General features: G+C 42.4%; 3 protein-coding genes and 1 non-coding gene across 5 annotated transcripts; 2 read left to right on the top strand and 2 right to left on the bottom strand.

Moving 5' to 3' along the window:
- Positions 1-64: 64 nt before the first annotated feature.
- On the bottom strand, positions 65-11,902 carry lpcat3 (lysophosphatidylcholine acyltransferase 3). Its single transcript, XM_030370532.1, has 12 exons — positions 11,742-11,902; positions 10,470-10,577; positions 9,478-9,584; positions 8,843-8,936; positions 8,500-8,537; positions 7,412-7,590; positions 7,127-7,235; positions 6,916-7,002; positions 6,214-6,380; positions 4,490-4,637; positions 2,050-2,205; positions 65-1,913 (listed from the first exon to the last, which is right to left on the bottom strand). Exons 1-12 carry the CDS (start codon positions 11,824-11,826, stop codon positions 1,803-1,805), a joined length of 1,389 nt encoding a protein of 462 aa, XP_030226392.1. The 5' UTR covers positions 11,827-11,902; the 3' UTR covers positions 65-1,802.
- Positions 11,903-13,049: 1,147 nt separating this feature from the next.
- Positions 13,050-13,103, bottom strand: LOC115554911 (U7 small nuclear RNA). Its single transcript, XR_003978760.1, has one exon. It is a non-coding gene; the product is annotated as a U7 small nuclear RNA (small nuclear RNA).
- A 513-nt stretch (positions 13,104-13,616) lies between these two features.
- On the top strand, positions 13,617-17,744 carry tpi1b (triosephosphate isomerase 1b). The gene is made up of 7 exons (XM_030370560.1): positions 13,617-13,878; positions 15,172-15,295; positions 15,396-15,480; positions 15,954-16,086; positions 16,577-16,662; positions 16,820-16,907; positions 17,053-17,744. The coding sequence occupies exons 1-7, from the start codon at positions 13,770-13,772 to the stop codon at positions 17,169-17,171; spliced, it is 744 nt and encodes a 247-aa protein (XP_030226420.1). The 5' UTR covers positions 13,617-13,769; the 3' UTR covers positions 17,172-17,744.
- Positions 17,745-18,767: 1,023 nt separating this feature from the next.
- On the top strand, positions 18,768-20,092 carry LOC115553978 (zinc finger protein 674). Of its 2 annotated transcripts, none has more exons than XM_030370558.1 (2): positions 18,768-19,039; positions 19,310-20,092. In XM_030370558.1, the coding sequence occupies exons 1-2, from the start codon at positions 18,874-18,876 to the stop codon at positions 19,843-19,845; spliced, it is 702 nt and encodes a 233-aa protein (XP_030226418.1). In that variant the 5' UTR covers positions 18,768-18,873; the 3' UTR covers positions 19,846-20,092. The 2 variants fall into 2 exon arrangements, with proteins under 2 accessions (XP_030226418.1, XP_030226417.1); XM_030370557.1 differs by having other exon boundaries at positions 18,770-19,039; positions 19,223-20,092.
- Positions 20,093-20,631: the final 539 nt, after the last annotated feature.

Here is a 20,631-nt window from a genome sequence, read left to right as displayed (position 1 = left end):
CACAGTAGGTAAAACACAGGCCTGCACTCCAGCAAGCACAACCAACACACACACACAGACACTCTAGCTTTTTAAAATCCAGCACTTTTAATTAGCATTACAAAAATGTATTTAAAATTACATTACCCCTATTTTCTTTTGTACATTTGGTAGCAATAAGGCAAAAGTAGTCTGTTGAAATAATAATTCACATCAATTAATTGTCAACTTGTAATGTATAAATATTACTCAATCCAGTCCGGTTTTGCTACAGTGAGATACCGTCCGTCTCCGAAGCGCGTCGTCGGCCTCCCTTCACACACTGACGCAAGACTGACCAGCCCGTAGCGATCTCATCTCCACATTAAGTCTTCTGTACGCACACACTGCTATTAACAAATAAAATACAACTCAAACAAAAACAAATAAGAGAGGAACAAACATTGTCCAGGATTGAATCATGGCAATCATCATCCAATACGAAAAATCAGGATCATTTTTGTATTATTCATATTTTTTTGCTTCATTTTTATTTTCTTCCAGTTCACGATGGGGACATTTCCTGGTCCCACGAAGCTGGTAGTGTTCCAGGTCCGTTTGAAGTTCTGAGGCGCGATCAATTTGAGATACCTCTCCATACTGGCCTGGCAAGTGTGCAACACGGGCCCCATTACAGCGAACCGCGGCAGAGCCATATGACGTCATGACTGGTAGATTTACAGAGAGGACAGGTGACGGGTTGGAGAGCCCAAGGAGACGCCTAGCACAAAGTGGAAATAGCTGGAAAAGACTCAAGGTGAAGTCCTTTTCATGGAGTCTTCACTCCCAAGTTTTGTTTGTAAAAAGAAAAAGAAACTTAACATCAAATTAAAAATCAAAACTCAAAGAGCTTAACATTCATATTGATAATGCAAGGCCATTTGAAGTTGAGTTGGTGGTGGTGTGGGTGAAACACCGGGGCGTCCGTCCAAAACAAACCAGCCCGCTGCACGTCGTACCGTTCCCCAGGCGCTTGCCTCGACCTCGGTGTGTTGTCACATGTGAAAGTGCCAGATACAGGTCATTTGTGCTGGAACCCTTACGGTAGACCATAAAAGGTTCACTCATGAATGCAGGAGGATACAAGCAGAGACCCGAAAGAAAAACAAAAGTAAGCATAATATTGACCATCTAGAGCAAAATATAGCGGAGCCAGTGACTGACTTCAAACCCGTGACTGGTGAGTGCAATGTTGCGGACACAATACTGAAGTCTCTTGAGTTCAGCGTACCCCTCACATGTTGTTTAAAAACAAACAAACAACCAACAGAAAATCACCCCTGATTGGCTCTCATCGACCCATGTGGCACCATGGTCATCTTCTGTAAACATTTCTCCCAAATTTGTCATATTTATCCTATTTTGTAAAAACACCTTCCCCATTTTAAAACACAAAAATATATAGAAAGATTTTTTTTTTTTACATGGACATATAATATATATTACTAAAGGCCTTAAAATATACTCCAATCTGCTCCTCCCGTAGAAGTCACAGTTCCCTTCAGTTGGATCCTGGGTTGGATTTCGAGCCATAGAAAGACCTATTCGTGGGGGTGGGGTGGGGGGGGGGGGGGGGATGGTGGAGGAGCGCAATGAAAATATGACCAACTATGAGTCAACTATGGCAACACCTCAACTCAACGACATCAGGGCGTCGGCGTCAAGGCGCTCGTTTCACATTAAAGAGATTGCTAGGAACCTTCCAGGCGCGCGCGTAGGGGCAGAGAAACCTTGGTCGTTGTAGTTTTCTTTCTTTGTGTTTATCTCTTTTACAATTCCAAGTCCTAGTCCTGCTTTTTCTCCCTCTTAGGCACCAGAGCCTTGCGCAGGTACGGCAGGACCATGAAGGCCGTGAAGAAGAACAGGTGGCCGCAGAAATAGATTGACGAATACACCTGCAGAAAAGAGACGGGAGAAATGTAACACCTATATCATGTTCAGTCCCATCCATCGATATGAATCCAATGAATTCTAAATGAATGCAATGTGTTGACATCGCATGGATGTCGTGCGAGTGGCGCCCAGGCTGACCTTGAGCCACTTGTCGTAGGTGAAGAGGCAGAATGGCACCAGGGGATAGCCCATGAAAAGCCAGTGGAATAACTGCTGCACCACGTAGATGAGTGGGTAGAAGGGGCTGTTGGCCAGCTTGGTGAGCACAGGGCTGTCCTTCACCAAAGCCTGGACCTGTCACAAACACACACAGATCAGAATCACATGGAACTTTACTGTCAAGCAGGCTACCTCAGACAACAATTGTCTCATTATAATGGCGCAAGCAAAACAGAAAATACAAAAAAGGTCTAGCACACAAACATATGTAAGGTGGTAAATAATAACATTCCACCTACAACAAAGCCAATATGTAATCTTAGCAGTCAAGAACAGTGATCATTCAGTTCTTTAATAACAAGTAGTTTGATTAATAGTATTTACCCACTTGACATTAAAACAATTTGTTCAATTTAAAACAATGTTTTATTGCCATGTGTGTGATGCATCATCAATGCTTTTCAACCTGTGGTTGTGGCATGGTCTTCTTATAGTAATAGTCGTGTATAAAGGGACCCGGGAACTCCTTGATAAGCCACTTTTCCCTATAATGTTGCATTTTGCAACACTATTTATCATTCTTTATACAGTCAGGTCCATAAATATTTGGACATCGACACAATTCTAATATTTTTGGCTCTATACACCACCACAATGGATTTGAAATAAAACGAACAAGATGTGCTTTAACGGCAGACTTTCAGCTTTAATTTGAGGGTATTAACATCCAAATCAGGTGAACGGTGTAGGAATTACAACAGTTTGTATATGTGCCTCCCACTTTCTAATGGATCAAAAGTAATGGGACAAATTAACAATCATAAATCAAACTTCCACTTCTTAATACTTGGTTGCAAATCCTTTGCAGTCAATTACAGCCTGAAGTCTGGGACGCATATACATCACCAGACGCTGGGTTTCATCCCTGGTGATGTTCTGACCTCTACTGCAACTGTCTTCAGTTCCTGCTTGTTCTTGGGGCATTTTTTCTTCAGCAAGTGAAATGCATGCTCAATCGGATTCTGGTCAGCTGATTGACTTGGCCATTGCATAACATTCCACTTCTTTGCCTTAAAAAAACCCTCTTTGGTTGCTTTCGCAGTATGCTTTGGGTCATTGTCTATCTGCACTGTGAAGTGCCGTCCAATGAGTTCTGAAACATTTGGCTGAATATGAGCAGATTATATTGCCCGAAACACTTCAGAATTCATTCTGCTGCTTTTGTCAGCAGTCACATCATCAATAAATACAAGGGCACCAGTTCCATTGACAGCCATACATGCCCACGCCATGACACTACCACCACCATGCTTCACTGATGAGGTGGTATACTTTGGATCATGAGCAGTTCCTTTCCTTCTCCATACATTTCTCTTCCCATCACTCTGGTACAAGTTGATCTTTGTCTCATCTGTCCATAGGATGTTGTTCCAGAACTGTGAAGGTTTTTTTAGATGTTGTTGTGCAAACTCTAATCTGGCCTTCCTGTCTTCATCTTGTGGTAAACACTGTATTCACTCTGGTGAAGTCTTCTCTTGATTGTTGACTTTGACACACATGCACCTATCTCCTGGAGAGTGTTCTTGATCTGGCCAACTGTGAAGGGTGTTTTCTTCACCAGGGAAAGAATTCTTCGGTCATCCACCACAGTTGTTTTCTGTGGTCTTACGGGTCTTTTGGTGCTGATGAGCTCAGAGGTGCGTTCTTTCTTTTTAAGAATGTTCCAAACAGTTGATTTGGCCACACCTAACGTTTTTGCCATCTCTCTGATGGGTTCGTTTGGATTTTTCAGCCTAATGATGGCTTGCTTCATTGATAGTGACAGCTCTTTGGATCTCATATTGAGAGTTGACAGCAACAGATTCCAAATGCAAATAGCACACTTGAAATGAACTCTAGACCTTTTATCTGCTCCTTGTAAATGGGATAATGAGGGAATAACACACTTCAAGCCATGGAACAGCTGGGCAGCCAATTGTCCCATTACTTTTGGTCCCTTAAAAAGTGGGAGGAACATATTCAAACTGTTGTAATTCCTACACGCTTACCTGATTTGGATGTAAATACCCTCACATTAAAGCTGAAAGTCTGCAGTTAAAGCACATCTTGTTTGTTTCATTTCAAACCCATTGTGCTGGTGTATAGCGCCAAAAAGATTAGAATTGTGTCGATGACCCAATATTTATGGACCTGACTGTATGCGATTGCATATGATATGAGGTTGCCCGCGAAAGATCTGGATGATAATTCAGTGGTACACCTAAAGTCAAAAGGTCAGGAAATGTTGCTTTGGATCATAAAATACTGAATATAAAACGGTTCAAATCAACTACCAAAGAGACATGCCCATCTATCTAGCGCTGGTCTAGGACAGCACCCTTCCCTTCCAGAAACCCCAGTGTGTGTGCGGCTGCGGGACCTGTTTCTCCACGTTGACGATGATGAACTCCATGGAGAAGCAGATGATGTAGCCGGAGTGCAGGCCGTGCCAGATGGCCAGGAACAGCAGCGTGGCCACCTGAGAGAGGATCTTATTGCCCAGGAATTTCAGCCTCTTGAACACATGCCTTCAAAAACACAAACACAGCGGAAAAAACATCTTCAGAGTAGGAGCTGGAAGAGCTGGAAGGCAGGAGGAAGAATCCTTTGATCATGGAGGTCGGAGCTCCTCCCTTTCTTTCTGTTTTTGCCCTATTCGATAGCCGTCACAAGATGAACAGTCAAACATAAACCACTGGTAAACATGATTAGCAACCACTTTGCAATGTTTATAGACACTCAATCCTCCACCGGGTGTTGCATGGCAACAAAGGCATAAAGATGATTAATAAAAGATTAAAGCATGATGAGAGTATTATAAAACAAGTCACTTGGTCCAACTCTTGGACCATTACTTGGATGTCCATTTGGCAGGACTAGGTCAGTGACTCAGTACAACATACTGAACAGAAAGTCAGTCAATACTTCATACTGAACCACTATGGACCAATGAACGGAGCTCAGACATCAGTCTTCCCCAACAACATCAATCAACAACGACACCAGTTCATCCAACAAGCTCGCTCATTACAATATCTGGACCAGACCCAGTCAGTGACCTAGAACAGAGAAGCTGAGACCAGCTCCAGGGACCTGAATTTACAAGTTAGCTGTATATGTAAAAACAAACCACATGTAAAGGAGGAATTCAAAGATATCCAGAAATGTTGGCGGCAGACACAAATACTGTGGTGAGCCGTGCTCAGATACGATAACAAACATAACCTTTCCCTTGTTCAAAGCAGCATATGCATACCTAGAATAATACACACAATGCACTACATTTCAAATTACTCTTAAAGCTAAAAGATGCCTTCACTTCCTGTCGTATATAATATATATTTTTAATTCTATTTTGAATGAATTGAAGTCAATAAAATGTGTGATTATTGATCCCAAAACACATACTGTTAAAACAGGTAGAAGGAAAAACAGCTACAGAGCAGGATAACAATGTAAATCCCCCTGATAAAGCCTACTTTATCCATGCTGCAAGTGAATGCAGCATGTTCCTTAAACTATTTGGTTTCCCTAAAGATTAACTTGATTGACCACTTGTAAAAAAAACCCGCAATAATCCGTAGTTTCTGACTAATTCCCCAAAATATTGGCTATAATTACCAAGACTCTTGCAGGTCATATTTAATTTAAGATTTCCCTAATGGGACATTGATGGGTGCCTAACCACAGCCCTAGGGCCCCTTTAAACTGCAAATGTATGAATAAATAACAATTGAGTTTATGTTCCCCGGGGCATAAATTATACATTCTTAAACCAGGTAGCCCTCATATACTTCTGGGCCCTCATGTAACCCGGCTGAAGGTCAGTGACACATCGCAGGCTGATGTCGGACCGTTCTGATTTTGCTTACAGAAAACCGTTTGCAGCACAAATCAAGTGGAATCTTATTGGGGTCACTTTCTAAGCCTGCTTGGGATCAGCAGCCATGCGGTGTAAACTAATCAAAAACAACCCAATTTTTGTTTTTGTAGTTTTGGTTGTTTGTTTAGTACAGAGTCCTGTGTTGTGAACATGCAGTAGCAAACTAAATGTGTTGGTGATGACCTTATCCAGCTCCTCCCCTCAACCCTTCCCAAACTTACCTGGCCACCCAGGCGTTGGTGTTGATGTTGAAGGAGGAGATGGTGCCGGTGAAGAGGGGCGTGGTTTCAAACAGCCACACTTTCATGTTGGCACAGGCGTCCCACCGGTGGTTCCCGTTCTCGTCCACACCGTTGTAGCCCAGACCCGAGAGTATGCACACGCCCTCCTGGAAACAGGCAGGGAAAAACCAGTTCACATTCCTGTCGTGGATTAAACGTCGTCTGAAAGAGGAACCGGATCAACTGGGAAAAGGGGCATGTGTTCTTTTGTCCCACTTAAGGTAGCACCATAGACAGTGTCAAATCATGCGAGGGGATGATTGCATGTAAAGATATGCGAGTGTGGAAAGGCGAGGCCCTTGTGTGCGCATCTCATTGCGTGTGACGAAGTGACTAGGTAGCGAACTATTCGAATGCTACCTAGTCAAAGACCGGCACCATTTGGACTTCATGCATCAAAAAACCTCATGGCTTCAATATAAAACAGTTTAATCAGTTACCTACAACCAAGTGTAAAAAAACATATGTTTTAGATCAAGTTTTAAAGTTACCTTTTAAAGACGGTGCAATTCACTTTAACGCCCATTCAACCAAAAATGCAATCGCCTTACTAAACCTTACCCGAAAACGAAACCCTGTCCAATCTCCTGGACTCTATACGTTACACCTTGTGTGAGAAAGGTCAAGAAGGGGTTTACTTACTGCAATCACCCAGCAGCTGACATACTTATAGAGAATAACTTTGGCCCACAGCATGATGAACACACAGCGATACCAGAAAGGCTGGGCCTGGAAAGAACACATAAAACGCAGGCGTTAAAATGAATACAACTATAAATAGAGAACAAAATAAGAATAAATCCAGAGCTATATCATGAGAACACAGGAATGTGACAGCTATGCCGCCTCTCACCCCATACTCATCTGTGAGGAAGTAGCTGTCTGACAAATGGGGACTGAATATTGCGTAGATGGTCAGGCATAGGAGACCCAGGCCGAACCGCTGCATAGCAGGCATGACACTGTGAGGAACCGAATGATACAAACAATGGCATCAAAAGAAGAACATTCAACAACGGTGACTTGCATATTATTTTTTTAGATCCGCTAGCCGAACATATACTTAGCGTGGTTAGCCTGCCGTTCATTTCAACCAGCATGCACGGCCCTCCCACCACAGCGCACCCTACTGGCCTACCTGTTGGGGGGCTTCCCGGGCGAGTCTGTTAGCTGGCCCGCCACCAGGCTCTGGTAGCTGCGTAGCGTGAACTGGGGCCCCACCAGGAACCCCCCGTAGAAGTAGGAGAAGCCGCACACCTCCAGCAGGCTGGGGACAGTGGGCAGGGCGGCCCTCTGCTGCTCTGCGTTCAGTTGGGACTGCGGGGAGAGGGGAGGGCAGGGGTTGATGGATGGGAAGCCATAGCACAGCCAGATCCTTGTGGACTCTACGGGGTCCACAGTGAGCTTCCAGCAGATCCGGTTACCACCCCCCAGTGGTGTCAGGAATACTTTCTACTGCTCGAGGTTCTCAAGGTTGACCGTAATCTAAACCAACCTCTAACTCAATTTGACCACATATGAATACTTAACATGCATTTAACTACACAGGATCATTTGGTTTGTATGAAATATGTATCGTCTTTAAGGACAACTTGATTAAATCAGCGCCCTGTCAAGAATTTCTTGCGAAGGTCTTCAAACGAAAGACACTCTAATATCACACACAGTTACACAATTAAGAGTGCGTAAACAGAGAGGCCACTACTGAAAACACACTGAAGAAAAATAAAAGAGGAAAAGGTTGATGGATTGTAAGCCAAACTGTCATAAACGCATTCACTTGTTAACCAATAACTGACATTTTGAGCAATCCTTTCCTGTATGGTGCAGGCCAAACTACTGAAATCCCATGTAGCAGCATAGTGCCCAGAAGAGACTGTATACCATAGGCATACACTCATATATACGAGTGTATACAGGCCATGAAAACACCAGAACCAGCAGGCATTTGGTGCCAACAAACCCAGTGTTGATTTTCAGACACGTTATTTACTTATAAACAGATTTTATAGACGTTATGTTATAAGTGATTGCTACGTCTGTAATGAATCAGTATAAAATAAGAAAAAAGGACTGGCCTATTTGGTCTGGCAATTAGACAGGAACGCAACCTGGCCGCTTAGCACAACATTTTTTATCAGGAACTAGTGTGCGTGTGTGTGTGTCAAATGTGGCTGAAAACTTCAATACATCCAAATACTTTTTGTTTATGACAAAAATACTCACTGGTTCCTTTCCTCCATCATAGTAGTCAAATGACAAACCTGTAATCAGAAGAATCGCTAGGTGTTAGAGCCCACATGACAGTGTAACACATTGTGACATTTTGAAAAGCCTTGCAGATATTTAGAAGTAGGGTTAATGATTACTAAGAAGATGAAACTATAGCGAGGGCCAAAGTAATAAACAGCCAAAGGAAGATTAAGCCCACAGAATTCAAGTAAGAAATCTTCAGCTATCATGATTTTGCAATCGCATCATCGTGGGACGACGGTCTGAAAGCGTTGATAAGACGGGGGTTGTTTTATCATGAGCAGAGTAGTGAAAGTGCTGATAAAGCTAGGCTCACCGATGAGTTTGAGTGTGAGGACACAATGGGGCATGGTCCATTTGATATCATACTCCTCCGTGGCAGTGAAGTAATAGCCTGCCAGCAAGTACACCTAGAAGAGGACAGAGGAGCGGGTCAAAGAGGGAGTTGGTTAACAGTGAAAGCCGGTCCATGCGTATGACAATGAAGTGAGGCAACAACATGGAAAAGGAACTTTTGCCTTTGCCTTTCTGCAAAAATAATAATAGCCCCGTTTACAAGGTTGTCACCGGTATACACATGCTGTGCTTATGTTCAAAATATGATCAAGTATGGCTAGATTCAAGAAAAATATTTATGAAGTGATGAACATAACATGCAATTAAATTACAATTTATATTCAATTTATTGTAGACATAGTAACAATGTATGAAACTACAGAGTTGACTCAAATCAGATTTGATTGAAATCCACGCTTACACATTTACTAGTGATTTTATCATATCTCCTCATATCAAAGTACAAGAACAGGCAATGTTTCAAAAGAATGTGCTGGAATGAAAACACACGATTAAGGCACAATGGGTGACATCGGAAAAAAAATGACGACCTCCCAACCAGGCCCATAACATGGAGAGAGGAAGAGAAGGGAAGAGGAAGTGGTAAAACCTCACCATTTGAAAGATAAAACTGCTCAGGACAGCCGTTACCGTCCTTCCCATGAGCCTTAGCATCAGGAACTGCACTAAGACGCATACTGCAGAGTGATAGATCTGAGAGCCTGGAAAACGATGCAGAGACAGAGACAGAAAGACAGAGAGGTAGAGACAGGGACAGGGACAAAGATAGAGACAGGGACAAAGAGAGAGACAGAGACAAAGAGAAAACAGAGCCAGACAAACAGAGAGAGAGAAGAGGAGGGGGTGGTAAATGCAGTTAGTTATGAGCCTTATCGACATGACGACAGCATTTTCCAATGTTGAGCTCAGCATTGACAGGCAAACCGCAGAAGCGTGTCACGCATCCCATTCTACAAATGACCATCCAAACAGCTCTGAACATGTGTTCTTTCCCCTCACAAAGTAAAAGCAACAGACCTGCTGTCAAATCCAAATGCAGCCACAACAGAACAAAAGGAGAAAGAGGAAATGTGTTAACACAACTTGTTAGCCTAACGCTCGTTCTTGTGCGAGGAGCCTGCTTCCATGTTAGATCAGTTAAGTAAGGGATTATGAACAGCAAGACGCAAAATCCACCCTGACAGGTCTTGAATCACACTGAAGGGGTTTATTTCACGATAATGACCAGCTTGCTGTAAATTATCCCTCTTCGACGGCTACTTGATAAAGACATTATTTAGTAAGATGTGTCAACACATAACTAGTTGTTTTATTGATTTAAAATGTTACATTACTTTATTTTATTTTTGTTAAAAACATTTAAGTCCTTAGCAACAGCCTGTTATTCATTATTTTTCAAAAAGACAGCTGTAGTATTTTCAATATGACCTTTAAACAATTCTTATCGATCACAAGTACAGAGTGAAGTATTCAGACAAACAAGTAAACACATTATGTTCCTATAAATGGCAGTTTCGTCTTTCAATTGATCCATTCAATAATTAAACTCCTTTGATGACTTCCAGTGTCTCCCATGTTCTTCTCACCAAAGTTGAACGCTGCCAGAGCCAGTCCCGACAACGTGTGGAACAGGTGAAGCACGGTGACCGGTTGGTGAAATAAAAACCTACGGTACACCAGGGCACAGGGGTACCCTGGAGAGGGGCGAGAGACACAGAGAGAGGGACAGAGAGAGTAGAAAATATATAAAAATATATCACGACACAGTATTCCAGATCATTTGGGTTTAAGTGTGCCATACTCAAATAGCTCCTAACTACTACTTTATGTTTGAAATCCTAAAACTACCAGCAAACTGTCCGCTTTTGCAGCACTTTTACTAGCTGTTCCAATATCCATAATCATGTATGAATACATTTTTTCAAACCTCACATGGAAAAAAATTCAGTGAGTAAATATGAATGTATGCATGGGTCACTTAAAACCTTGATATTTAAAAGAAAATTAAATATCTAAATGGTCTGGTTGAGTCAAAATAAAAACGAGCTTTTCTATCAATGTGACATCCTGCCTAAGGTATAGGTAGGCTATTCAGCAATTATTACATAAGGTGCCTTACATTACATAAAGGCCCAAATGACACCCAAGCAAGAGCACTAATGGTTAATTTCAGCATAGAATCGAATTTACTCAAGCTGCAATACTTTAAAAGGTCGATTAGCCCAAAATATATTCTGCCATGCTTTAAATTGTTGGTAGGCGTCGACACAAAAAAGTGATAAGACTGGGGGAGACATGTACATGTGTCAGACCAAAGTTCAGTGAGCAGTCCTGCTCCTGACGATTCACTGCTCCCTGTTCACTTCCACATACCGACCCTGTCATCTGAAACCCCTCTACCCTTCACGATACTTACAGATGCTAAGCAAAAAACAGCCTACAATTTGAAAACAACATGCAACACGATATCAGGCATTGTCGAAACTGGCACGGCAGACAGCAGGCTAAACGTCTCCTTACGATACAACAGAACCCAGTGTGATGCAGGAGCAGTTTACGACAGAACCAGGAGTCTGTGCTCTTGTCCATCCCTCTCCGTGTAGGCGACGTTGACAGTATACCCATTAGACGTGATCCTTTCCTAGTCAATGTGCAGTGGATTTCTGTCCATGACTACCATAACTACTATTGAGGAAAAGGTCCATAACTTAAGTGCTGTTTAGTGGACGGTTTAGCTAGCATGTTAGCTGGGAATAAACCCAGTGCAGCAACTTATTACAAAGCCCTGTTCCCGGGGAGAATCATAACTCAATATGTATGAGAAGAGACGATACACAAATAGAAAAAGCAAAACTCACCGATTAAGACAGATAAAATTAATCGCACCGCTGGTTCGGGGGAACCTAAAGATTCCGACAATTTCTCCAATAAGGGAGCCGCCATCTTTCAAGTGGGCGGAAGTGAGTCCTAGCAGTAAGTGTGCAGTGTGAACTGCTCCACAAGACCCACCAGCAGGCGTATATCTGCCCTCCTCACACCAGCGTCCTCCCTAGTTCCTCCCCTCTAAACCACTCGTTACTCCACCCCTAAATAACCTCTTTATTTATATCTTAACTTTTTTTTTATTCTATATTTTTTATAATGTCTGACCAGGTACTTTACCAATAGACAAAATGCAAAAAATAATCAAGCATACACAACCAGTAGTCCGATCAAGCCTCATCAAACTCATCGAACCATTTGAAAGCCTACGGGAAAGGCGAAGACTAGCTTTATCTGACAGCCACACGTCGTTAACAGCGCCCCCGTGTGGCGACATGGATCCAGCGCATTACCCGGCACCGCCAGGAAATGAGAAAATGTATAAATAATATTTGTCGTAGCGTCCAATTCACAATAAATATATTGCAGTTGGTTGTTCATTTGATGAAAGATAATTTCTTCCGTTTTATTTTTGGTTGCACAAAATAAGGTCATTTCCGATAATGCGTTGCACTCCCGGGTTATTGCCCTTTTAGCACCCCTATAACAACTATGTCCGAAGCTCATACACAAACAAGACCTATATAAGGATACGTTTCCGAATGAGAAATACTTTTATTGACAGATAAATTACACAAGTATGTCAAGTATGTGGGAGGGATGAGGGCAGTTTCAGTAGTCAATTATCCTTTCAGGACCTAAATATTTCGAAATACTTTGATTTACAGTGACAATAACATCCCGACCATAGTAAAATAGCCCAGCCTGGCCTCAAGACCAGGGGCTCCCAAACCTTTTCACCTCGAGACCCAAAGAGAAATTTGATATATTTGGGGGTCAAATAAGCAAATTATAATTAAAAAAAACTACTGATAAAACACAACAAACCATGCATTTAAAATGTATATGAAATGTTTTTATGTCATTAAAAATAGTATATCAAAGCAATGTGCTGAGTGTAATGGTACGTTTCTCACCACTATATTACGAACCTGCCCTGTGACCCTGAAAACTGAGTTGAAAACAATGGCTTAACTCACTAAGTCAACGGGAGAAGGGTGTACGGTCCAGTACATTTAGAAAAAAATCCCAGCATCACCGCACACAAACAATAAGAGTGTAGTAACACTATATAATGTAATACAACTAAGAATTGTACATCTTTTTTTTTGTTGCACAAATAAGGGGACTTCTCTTTAAAAGAAGTCTGCTTGATAAATATTAAAGAGCTAATTCCTGACTAGTGAATATGTCTGTGGGAATAAGTATATTCTGTATACGAAATACACTTACGGTGTTACTATATTTGATGCATTGATACATACAGTATATATTTTTAGGTAAATATGATACCAGATTATATAGTCATTCCACAATTTCAATGTATGTACAATGGCTAATAGTTGCATAACATATTAAGTAAAAACTGAATTGTGTGAATTGCATGCTGGTTATTCAAATGATACTGCTCTCCTCCCAATCAGCTTCACAGAAAGCAGGGAGGCGTAGTGTTCACAGCCAACCAGAAACGCTGAATCCGCAGGTTTCAATCTGGTGGCTCGGTGCTACTCTACTTCTTCTCTGTGCTCCCCGCCTTTCAGAGTAAAAAATATGCAACCACAAATGTCATTTACTTTAGATGTGGTTGGTGTCTTTAAACGTCAACCTGAACCCTCCAAATAGCGTTTTGTTTTTCCCCCTGCCCTGTCAGAGCCCGGCGTCGTGTCCCAGTGAACCAATGGATAACGATGGGAGCAGACGAGAGGAGGGGTTTAGTGGTGCGGGTTAATAAATGCAGTGCGTCGCACTCACCCTCCCGCTGTCTCATTGCTTCTGGTCGTAGGTACATCCTGGTGACCCCTTTAAGTTCGTTCTAAGTCTAACCGACCCCAAACACCGCAAACATGAGCAGGAAATTCTTCGTCGGGGGAAACTGGAAGATGAATGGCGACAAGAAGAGCCTGGGCGAGCTCATCCAGACCCTTAACACCGCCAAGCTGGACGCCAATGTCGGTATGTGCATCTGTGACGCTCGCTAATCGAGCTTCCAGTTGATCCACTTCCCACCAGCACTCTTTCATCGTGCAATCATAGTCAGGCCGATGTATCGTTTACGATTGTATACCATTCCTCGGTCACCTTATAATTATGTTGGATGTTTTCAAAAAGGGAAGTTGTCGATTATGTTTATTCATTGAAAAATATAGTATTGTTATCAAAAATGCAATAGTAGAGACGGACATACTCATTAGTATCTTTCGATTGGACCTATTTTAATTCTTGATTGTGTTCATGTCATTTCGATTATGCAGTATATTGACAAAACTGGGTTTATCGTTTTCTATTCTTGTCGGTGGGCGTGCGTTTTGGTCTGCACGTAGACCATGAAGCAACCAACAGTCTGCATTAGCTGATAGCGATTGGCAATTGACATTGAAAGCTAAAATACTAAGAAAAGGCGATCATGATTGTATTTAATGTATGACAGTGGGAGTGACAGAGGACAAAAAAGGTCACCGTGATTTATCATATTTCCGGTCCGTTCTGCGTTATGAAATGATAGCTATAAATACTATATTTATTGGTACACAACGTAAACCATTATATAAAAAAAACATACAATGCAGTATGTACGGCACAACATCCTTGAACCTTGCTCTATTACACTATCCGCCCCATACAAGTGCCCCGCAGGTTGTGGCCTCATGACGTCGCCCATACGCGTACTGTAGCTTCCCTCACCACCATCACTCCATTGATTTTTAAAACTCCGTTTGGTCTATTTCACAATCTGGCAGGGTTTGCTCTGTGCATGACTTTAAAGTTGATCCTGTAATCGACCTTTGAACTTTGTGCTCTGCCTTTTGCGTGACCGCTTCAGTATGCGGGTCGAGCAAGAGACCTTTAGAGGGTGAACTTAGACCTTCCGTAACTCTGAGAATATGACCATATGACCTTTACTTGGCCCATATTTTGGATGTTTAATATAGAACTGTATGTTTCTTCAAGATATGGTTACCTCTTGAATTTCACTTTCTCATTCTACTTGAACTTTGTAGAATATACAGTACTGACTGATATGGCTTTCTTTCTTTGCTTGAGCCACTACCCCTTGCTTGTGTCAGTGTGTGTGTCTGTCTGTCAAATACTTTGTGTGTTGCTTAATTCTTTCGATTGCTGTACAGAGCAACTTTGTTGCTGAGCCCAATTAGAATCATGGGTAATGGGCTCAACCCTTCTTTAAACACCATATTAAATACCATCATGCATCCTCAAGGACTGTCTTCTTGCCCTTTGAACTTCCAGAGGTTGTGTGCGGATCACCAGCCATCTACCTGGATTTTGTCAGATCCAAGATGGACGCCAAGCTTGGTGTGGCTGCTCAGAACTGCTACAAAGTGGCCAAGGGTGCCTTCACTGGGGAGATTAGGTATGGTCCACGAATCTTGAGATAACGACCCCTCTCCATCTTTATGCAAATCAAGCATTAAGTGTTGATGGAGGTCGTGTGTGTTTTATTGCATCTACAGCCCTGCGATGATCAAGGATGTTGGAGTGAACTGGGTGATCCTGGGACACTCTGAGAGACGTCACGTGTTCGGAGAGAGCGATGAGGTACCTCTTCGTGATCTTTTCTTATCAAGTCTTATTACCGTTACGGGTTTTCAATGACTTCTCCAGCAATACCTATACTACCTATACAATACTTTGGTACTGCCCCTTACATTTCTGACGCACAACTGATTAAAGTCATCAAATGTGAAAAAAAATTGGTGAAATGCCAGTTGTGAAAAATGATAAGATATGATTGTCTGTTGCTCTCAATCTAGAAGTGTTGAAAAGCACATTTACGCAACGTGAGTTTTTACTCAAAGTGTATTTGTTTACTTTGTTTAACAATTTATCATTATTTAGTTATATTATCTGAAAACCCAGATTTACTTTGGTCGATTTTCACGGAAAGGCAGATAGGAACCTGGGCTGAATGCGTCTTTACACACGTTTTTCAAATGTGTTGTACTGCAATATTGACTGTTAATACTCTAGATTACACGCTTACATCCAAGTTTACCTCCGTTTGGTGACAGCTCATTGGCCAGAAGACAGCCCACGCTCTGGAGAACGGCCTGTGTGTGATTGCCTGCATCGGGGAAAAGCTGGATGAGAGGGAGGCTGGCATCACAGAGAAGGTTGTGTTTGCTCAGACCAAAGTCATCGCAGGTACTTCTGCCTTCTATATCAATATCTCTCATGAAAATCTACTTGGAATGAGGATAAAATTGTGTTTTATTGTTGTAATAAGCGTAATATTATGTGTCTGGTTAACGAATCATTAGGGAGAGTGAGAGGGAGGGAGGGAGAGAGAGAGAGCCTGAGCCAACCTCTCTGCTCCCTCCCTACTTTCTCTGCACTACATTTTACACACCTGTGATTGAAAGGCAAGATTAATTCCCCAAACCAATCAGGAAAAGGGATGCCCTGAATGGTCAGAAAAGAGCCTGGAGCCGTCTCAAATCTAAATTGGAAACGGAGGCAGGCGCAGTCAACTCGAAACAGATCAGACTCAAAACATTTCAATCTCTAAAAGCTGATGGATGGCTGTGCCAGTTTTACAAATTACAATAGCTCTTAAATCTTGCCTACAGTGCCCTTAAAGCTTTCAAGTACCTTATTAAAATATCCTTTTTGATTTGTTATTGTCTTTTTCTAGACAATGTCAAGGACTGGAGCAAGGTTGTGCTCGCCTATGAGCCCGTGTGGGCCATCGGAACCGGCAAGACCGCCTCCCCTGCACAGGTAGAGGTCCAATGGATCAGTTGAACCAGACCTGTAGCTCTCCATTATCCTTCACTTTCTCTCATCCCGTCTCTGTGTCTCTCTCTCTCTCTTTGCTGTCTGACTCTCTCTATCTCTCTCTCTCTCTCTCTTCTGTCTGTATCTCGCTGCCCCTCAGGCTCAGGAGGTCCATGACAAACTGAGGGCGTGGGTGAAGACCAACGTGTCGGAGGCTGTGGCTAACTCTGTCAGGATCATCTATGGAGGTGAGCATCCCACGCGTTGAATCATGTTTAGTTTGTACAAAGGAATTATTATTCCTGAATCCTTTAATACAATTGTATATAACTGTTACTGGTTCACTCACTGTGCCGGCTCCATGACGACTTTGTAATATTTCTTCAACCACAGGATCCGTGACCGGCAGCACCTGCAAGGAGCTGGCCTCCCAGAAGGACGTTGATGGCTTCCTCGTGGGCGGAGCTTCCCTTAAGGCCGAGTTTGTTGAGATCATCAACGCCAACGTCTAGACTTCCAAACACGGCTTCGGTGGTTGGACCAACTCCAGACGAGAGGCCTATTCCTTTCAGAATAACCATGTTTCAGTCCCTTTTCACTTAACCTCAGCACTTAAAACCACCTTCTCCTCACCCTTTATACTACTAAGTGTTTGTGATGTCATTCCCGCCAGTTTTGGTTTAGGTATTTTGTTGTTAATATAAGGGGCAGGTGGAAACATGCACTGTAATGCACTGGAGAAAACAATTGGTTTGGTCTAACGAAAGTGCACTTGTGCACGATAAATACCAGGCTCAGGCAATAGCTTTGCACCCAAAAATTAGACCTTAATGCAAAACGTCAATTATGCTACTTGAAAAGTTTACGGACTTGGTTACAGTGTCAGAGCTGTTGTCAATCTGATTTGATTTGATTGTGATGCTCTATGTGTTTTCTTTTCTTCTCGTATATGTTAAATGTCCCCCTCCCGTATGGGATGTCTGGCCAAGAGGGAGGTTTCCCATAATGTCAATCATATTGTATTACGGCCCTTGATGTAGAAGGGGAAGACTGAGAACATTGTAATAAACAGTTGAGAGACTGGTTTCATGGGTCATGTTTGGTTCTTATTACATTTATTTGCCAATGATAACATTTTATATACCTTACATTGTGTGTCCTCTAGAAAAGGTATAATCGTCAAAGTATACTTTATTATCCTGGAGTTGGGAAATTTGTTTGGTCAAAGTGCATGCACATTTATGACACATAGGCATACACGTAGATACCCCTCCACACACAAACACACACCATCCTATTTAGATCCTATTCCTTTAAATAATGGCCAATGGGGTATCTGTACTTTGTATTTTGCGTCTTGCTAGCACTGGTTGAGGGTGCTCAGTGAGTGTAAATGGCGTAAGAGTGGGTAAGCTGGAAGGAGAGTGGGTGTCCCATTACACATGCTAGGGCCTGTGAAGACAATGCCATGCAGTGCAGCCGTTATAGGCCTGCTATATTTATCTAGGGCCTGAACACTGAGGAGGATCCTATGACACCAGACATGGCAGGGACCCATATCACAGGGGAGGGACTAATCTTTTTACCCTTCAAGCACATTACAAATATTAAGATTATACAGCCATTCCTAATAAAGGCATTCAGTTGTGCATTGTCAAAATATGAAAGCTTCCACATGAGTTACTTAAGCCTATATGTGGGTAATAACCACGTAAAATATGAGTTGACAGAACCTATTGAATTAGTCAGTGCTGTCAGATCTTGTATAGTTTTGCAAATGCATTCAATGATGCCACCAGACAGTCAAGGAAAATTTTAAAAGACCACTAGCAAATCAAGATTGTTCCTTGCCGGATTATGTTATGTCTACTATATTCTGAGCGTTTATGTGACAATTATACCTGGCTGTATTGTAGTCAATTTGACTCATTTATCTCGACTTCAAAATCGAATTGTTAAGATGGAATACTTCATGATAAGACGATATAATTCTAAAATACCCGAGTTTCTATTTATTATAGTCCAAACAACTACAGCTTGACATCTGCACCCCATCCCAGTAGGTGGCGGTAGTGCAACACGTCGCGTTGTGGTCGCTTTGCGTGGCATTCTCACGTCCGTGTTTACAAGTGAAGCGTGACGTTCATAGGAGTCGCAAGAATACGTCGCGGAGCACCGCCGAAAGCAATTTATCTTCGGCAAAAGAAAAATACCATGATGCAGTCGCTTCGGGTATTTCTAAATGCGAGACTGACTGCGGCAGCTGAGGAAATATTCGGTGCTGTTGAAAAAACTATATCTGATTACAAGGAAGAGATCTGCCGTTCCAAAGACCTAGAGATCAGTCGGCTGCGGATGCAAATCAAGATCCTGAAGTCAGGTTGGTTTGAATCGATCCAGTGTGCTGTTGTTTTTGTGTTTTTTTCCACAAATATCACATGCACATGTATTTTACTATTATTGTTTGGCATACTTCTTTATACTGTCGCGTGCGTGTGTATTACAGTGTAGCCTATGTGTGTCATTTGATGTAAGCGAACCCGATCCTTTGTCTCTCCTTCAGTCCCTCGGACGGAGAGGTGCTCCGTCACACAGCCACTGCACACCCATCAGCAGCCGCACCATCAATCAATCCCCCCTGTCCCTGCAGTGGAGGCCTCCGAGACGCCGCACTGCGAGACGGATGAGGGCAGCAGTATGGAGCAGGAGCAGCCGGAGCCTTCGCTGCTGGTCAAGAAGGAGCAGCAGAAGGCAACGCATAGAGAGTTCTGGATGAGCCCCGACGAGGAGCAGCTGGACGGGCTGGATTCGGACATCAAAGATTTTATCTCGTCCCCCTCCAGTCTGAAAAATAATCTCCAAGATGCCGTGTTGCCGTTCCACCCCTACCAAAACAACGGCGAGGAAAACAAAGACAGGCCGTATTGTTGTTCTGTGTGTGAAAAACGTTTCAGCAACTGCTCCCACCTGGCCGCGCACATCAGGACACACACAGGGGAGAGACCGTACAGATGTGATATATGTCGAAAAACCTTTATAACCACAAGCGCGCTGAACAGACACCAGACTATACACACCGAAGGGAAACACTTTATATGTAATTACTGTGGAAAGTCTTTCAAATGGATGGAGTCCCTTGGCAGGCACATGCGGTGTATACACAAGAGAGAAAATATGCCTGTATGAATGAGTGTATTGTTAAGACTGAGTACGCTGTTTAATGTGCACGGTGGAGTGGCTTTAGCTGTCCTACAGGCCTATGTTGTAAATTAATTATTATAAGAGTGAAAAGTCCAACTGAACTCGCTGTGTTGCATTGGTTCACATGTCCTCTATTTGTTATGAATGTGCATGCCTCATAATTTCCAAAGTGTGACATTGTAAAAAAATATATCTATGCTTAAAGATATTGCACAATTGCAGATCACAATAATTGATATCCGTTTATTTCTCCCCCAAAGAATTCAAGCTTTATTATATTACAGATATTCTATACATTGAAGTGTTACAGACAAGTAGGAACACGTGTATGGATTCCTTCAGTGTTTACACTGAATGCATCAAATGATGCTTCGGAATTGGAATCTTTGTAAATCCGAATAGGATGGGGAATGGACGCCATTTACTCCAGCAGAGGGCAGTCACTATATAAAAGCAGCAGTTCATTCACATTTTCGTATTAAGGCAGCTTTCTATCGCCAACGTTTACCCCAAAGAAATACCAATTCTCATTCAATAATGAATAATGTATCAGTTTATCCATATGTGGTGTAATTTGATACCACATCCGGGTATCCATTCTGTAGTTGGCTGCATGTGCCACCGTTCAATAGACAAATCATGGGGGCTATTGTTGGTTATACGTCGACTTTTTCTCATATACTGCAAGAAAGGCAAGCACTCACAGATCCCAATAACAATATTAACAATCTAGCTGCATTTCAATGGATATAAACATGAATACTTGTGATA

Source organism: Gadus morhua, chromosome 11 (genome assembly GCF_902167405.1).
Source record: "Gadus morhua chromosome 11, gadMor3.0, whole genome shotgun sequence".
Classification (NCBI taxonomy): Eukaryota; Metazoa; Chordata; class Actinopteri; order Gadiformes; family Gadidae; genus Gadus; species Gadus morhua.
Note: the sequence above shows the minus strand (reverse complement) of the source record. Positions and strands in the feature narration are given on the sequence as shown.

What these genes read in the sequence shown, in the direction of transcription:
- lpcat3 (XM_030370532.1), bottom strand. Translation starts at nt 11,826, where the DNA reads ATGGCGGCTCCCTTATTGGAGAAATTGTCGGAATCTTTAGGTTCCCCC. An exon ending in ATGATGGAGGAAAGGAACCA is followed by an intron (nt 7,591 to 8,499) that starts GTGAGTATTTTT and finishes CTCTCCCCGCAG; the next exon opens with TCCCAACTGAACGCAGAGCA. An exon ending in ACCAACGCCTGGGTGGCCAG is followed by an intron (nt 4,638 to 6,213) that starts GTAAGTTTGGGA and finishes GTGTTTTTGAAG; the next exon opens with GCATGTGTTCAAGAGGCTGA.
- tpi1b (XM_030370560.1), top strand. Translation starts at nt 13,770, where the DNA reads ATGAGCAGGAAATTCTTCGTCGGGGGAAACTGGAAGATGAATGGCGAC. An exon ending in GCCTTCACTGGGGAGATTAG is followed by an intron (nt 15,296 to 15,395) that starts GTATGGTCCACG and finishes TTGCATCTACAG; the next exon opens with CCCTGCGATGATCAAGGATG. An exon ending in TGTTCGGAGAGAGCGATGAG is followed by an intron (nt 15,481 to 15,953) that starts GTACCTCTTCGT and finishes GTTTGGTGACAG; the next exon opens with CTCATTGGCCAGAAGACAGC.
- LOC115553978 (XM_030370557.1), top strand. Translation starts at nt 18,874, where the DNA reads ATGATGCAGTCGCTTCGGGTATTTCTAAATGCGAGACTGACTGCGGCA. An exon ending in AATCAAGATCCTGAAGTCAG is followed by an intron (nt 19,040 to 19,222) that starts GTTGGTTTGAAT and finishes TCTCTCCTTCAG; the next exon opens with TCCCTCGGACGGAGAGGTGC.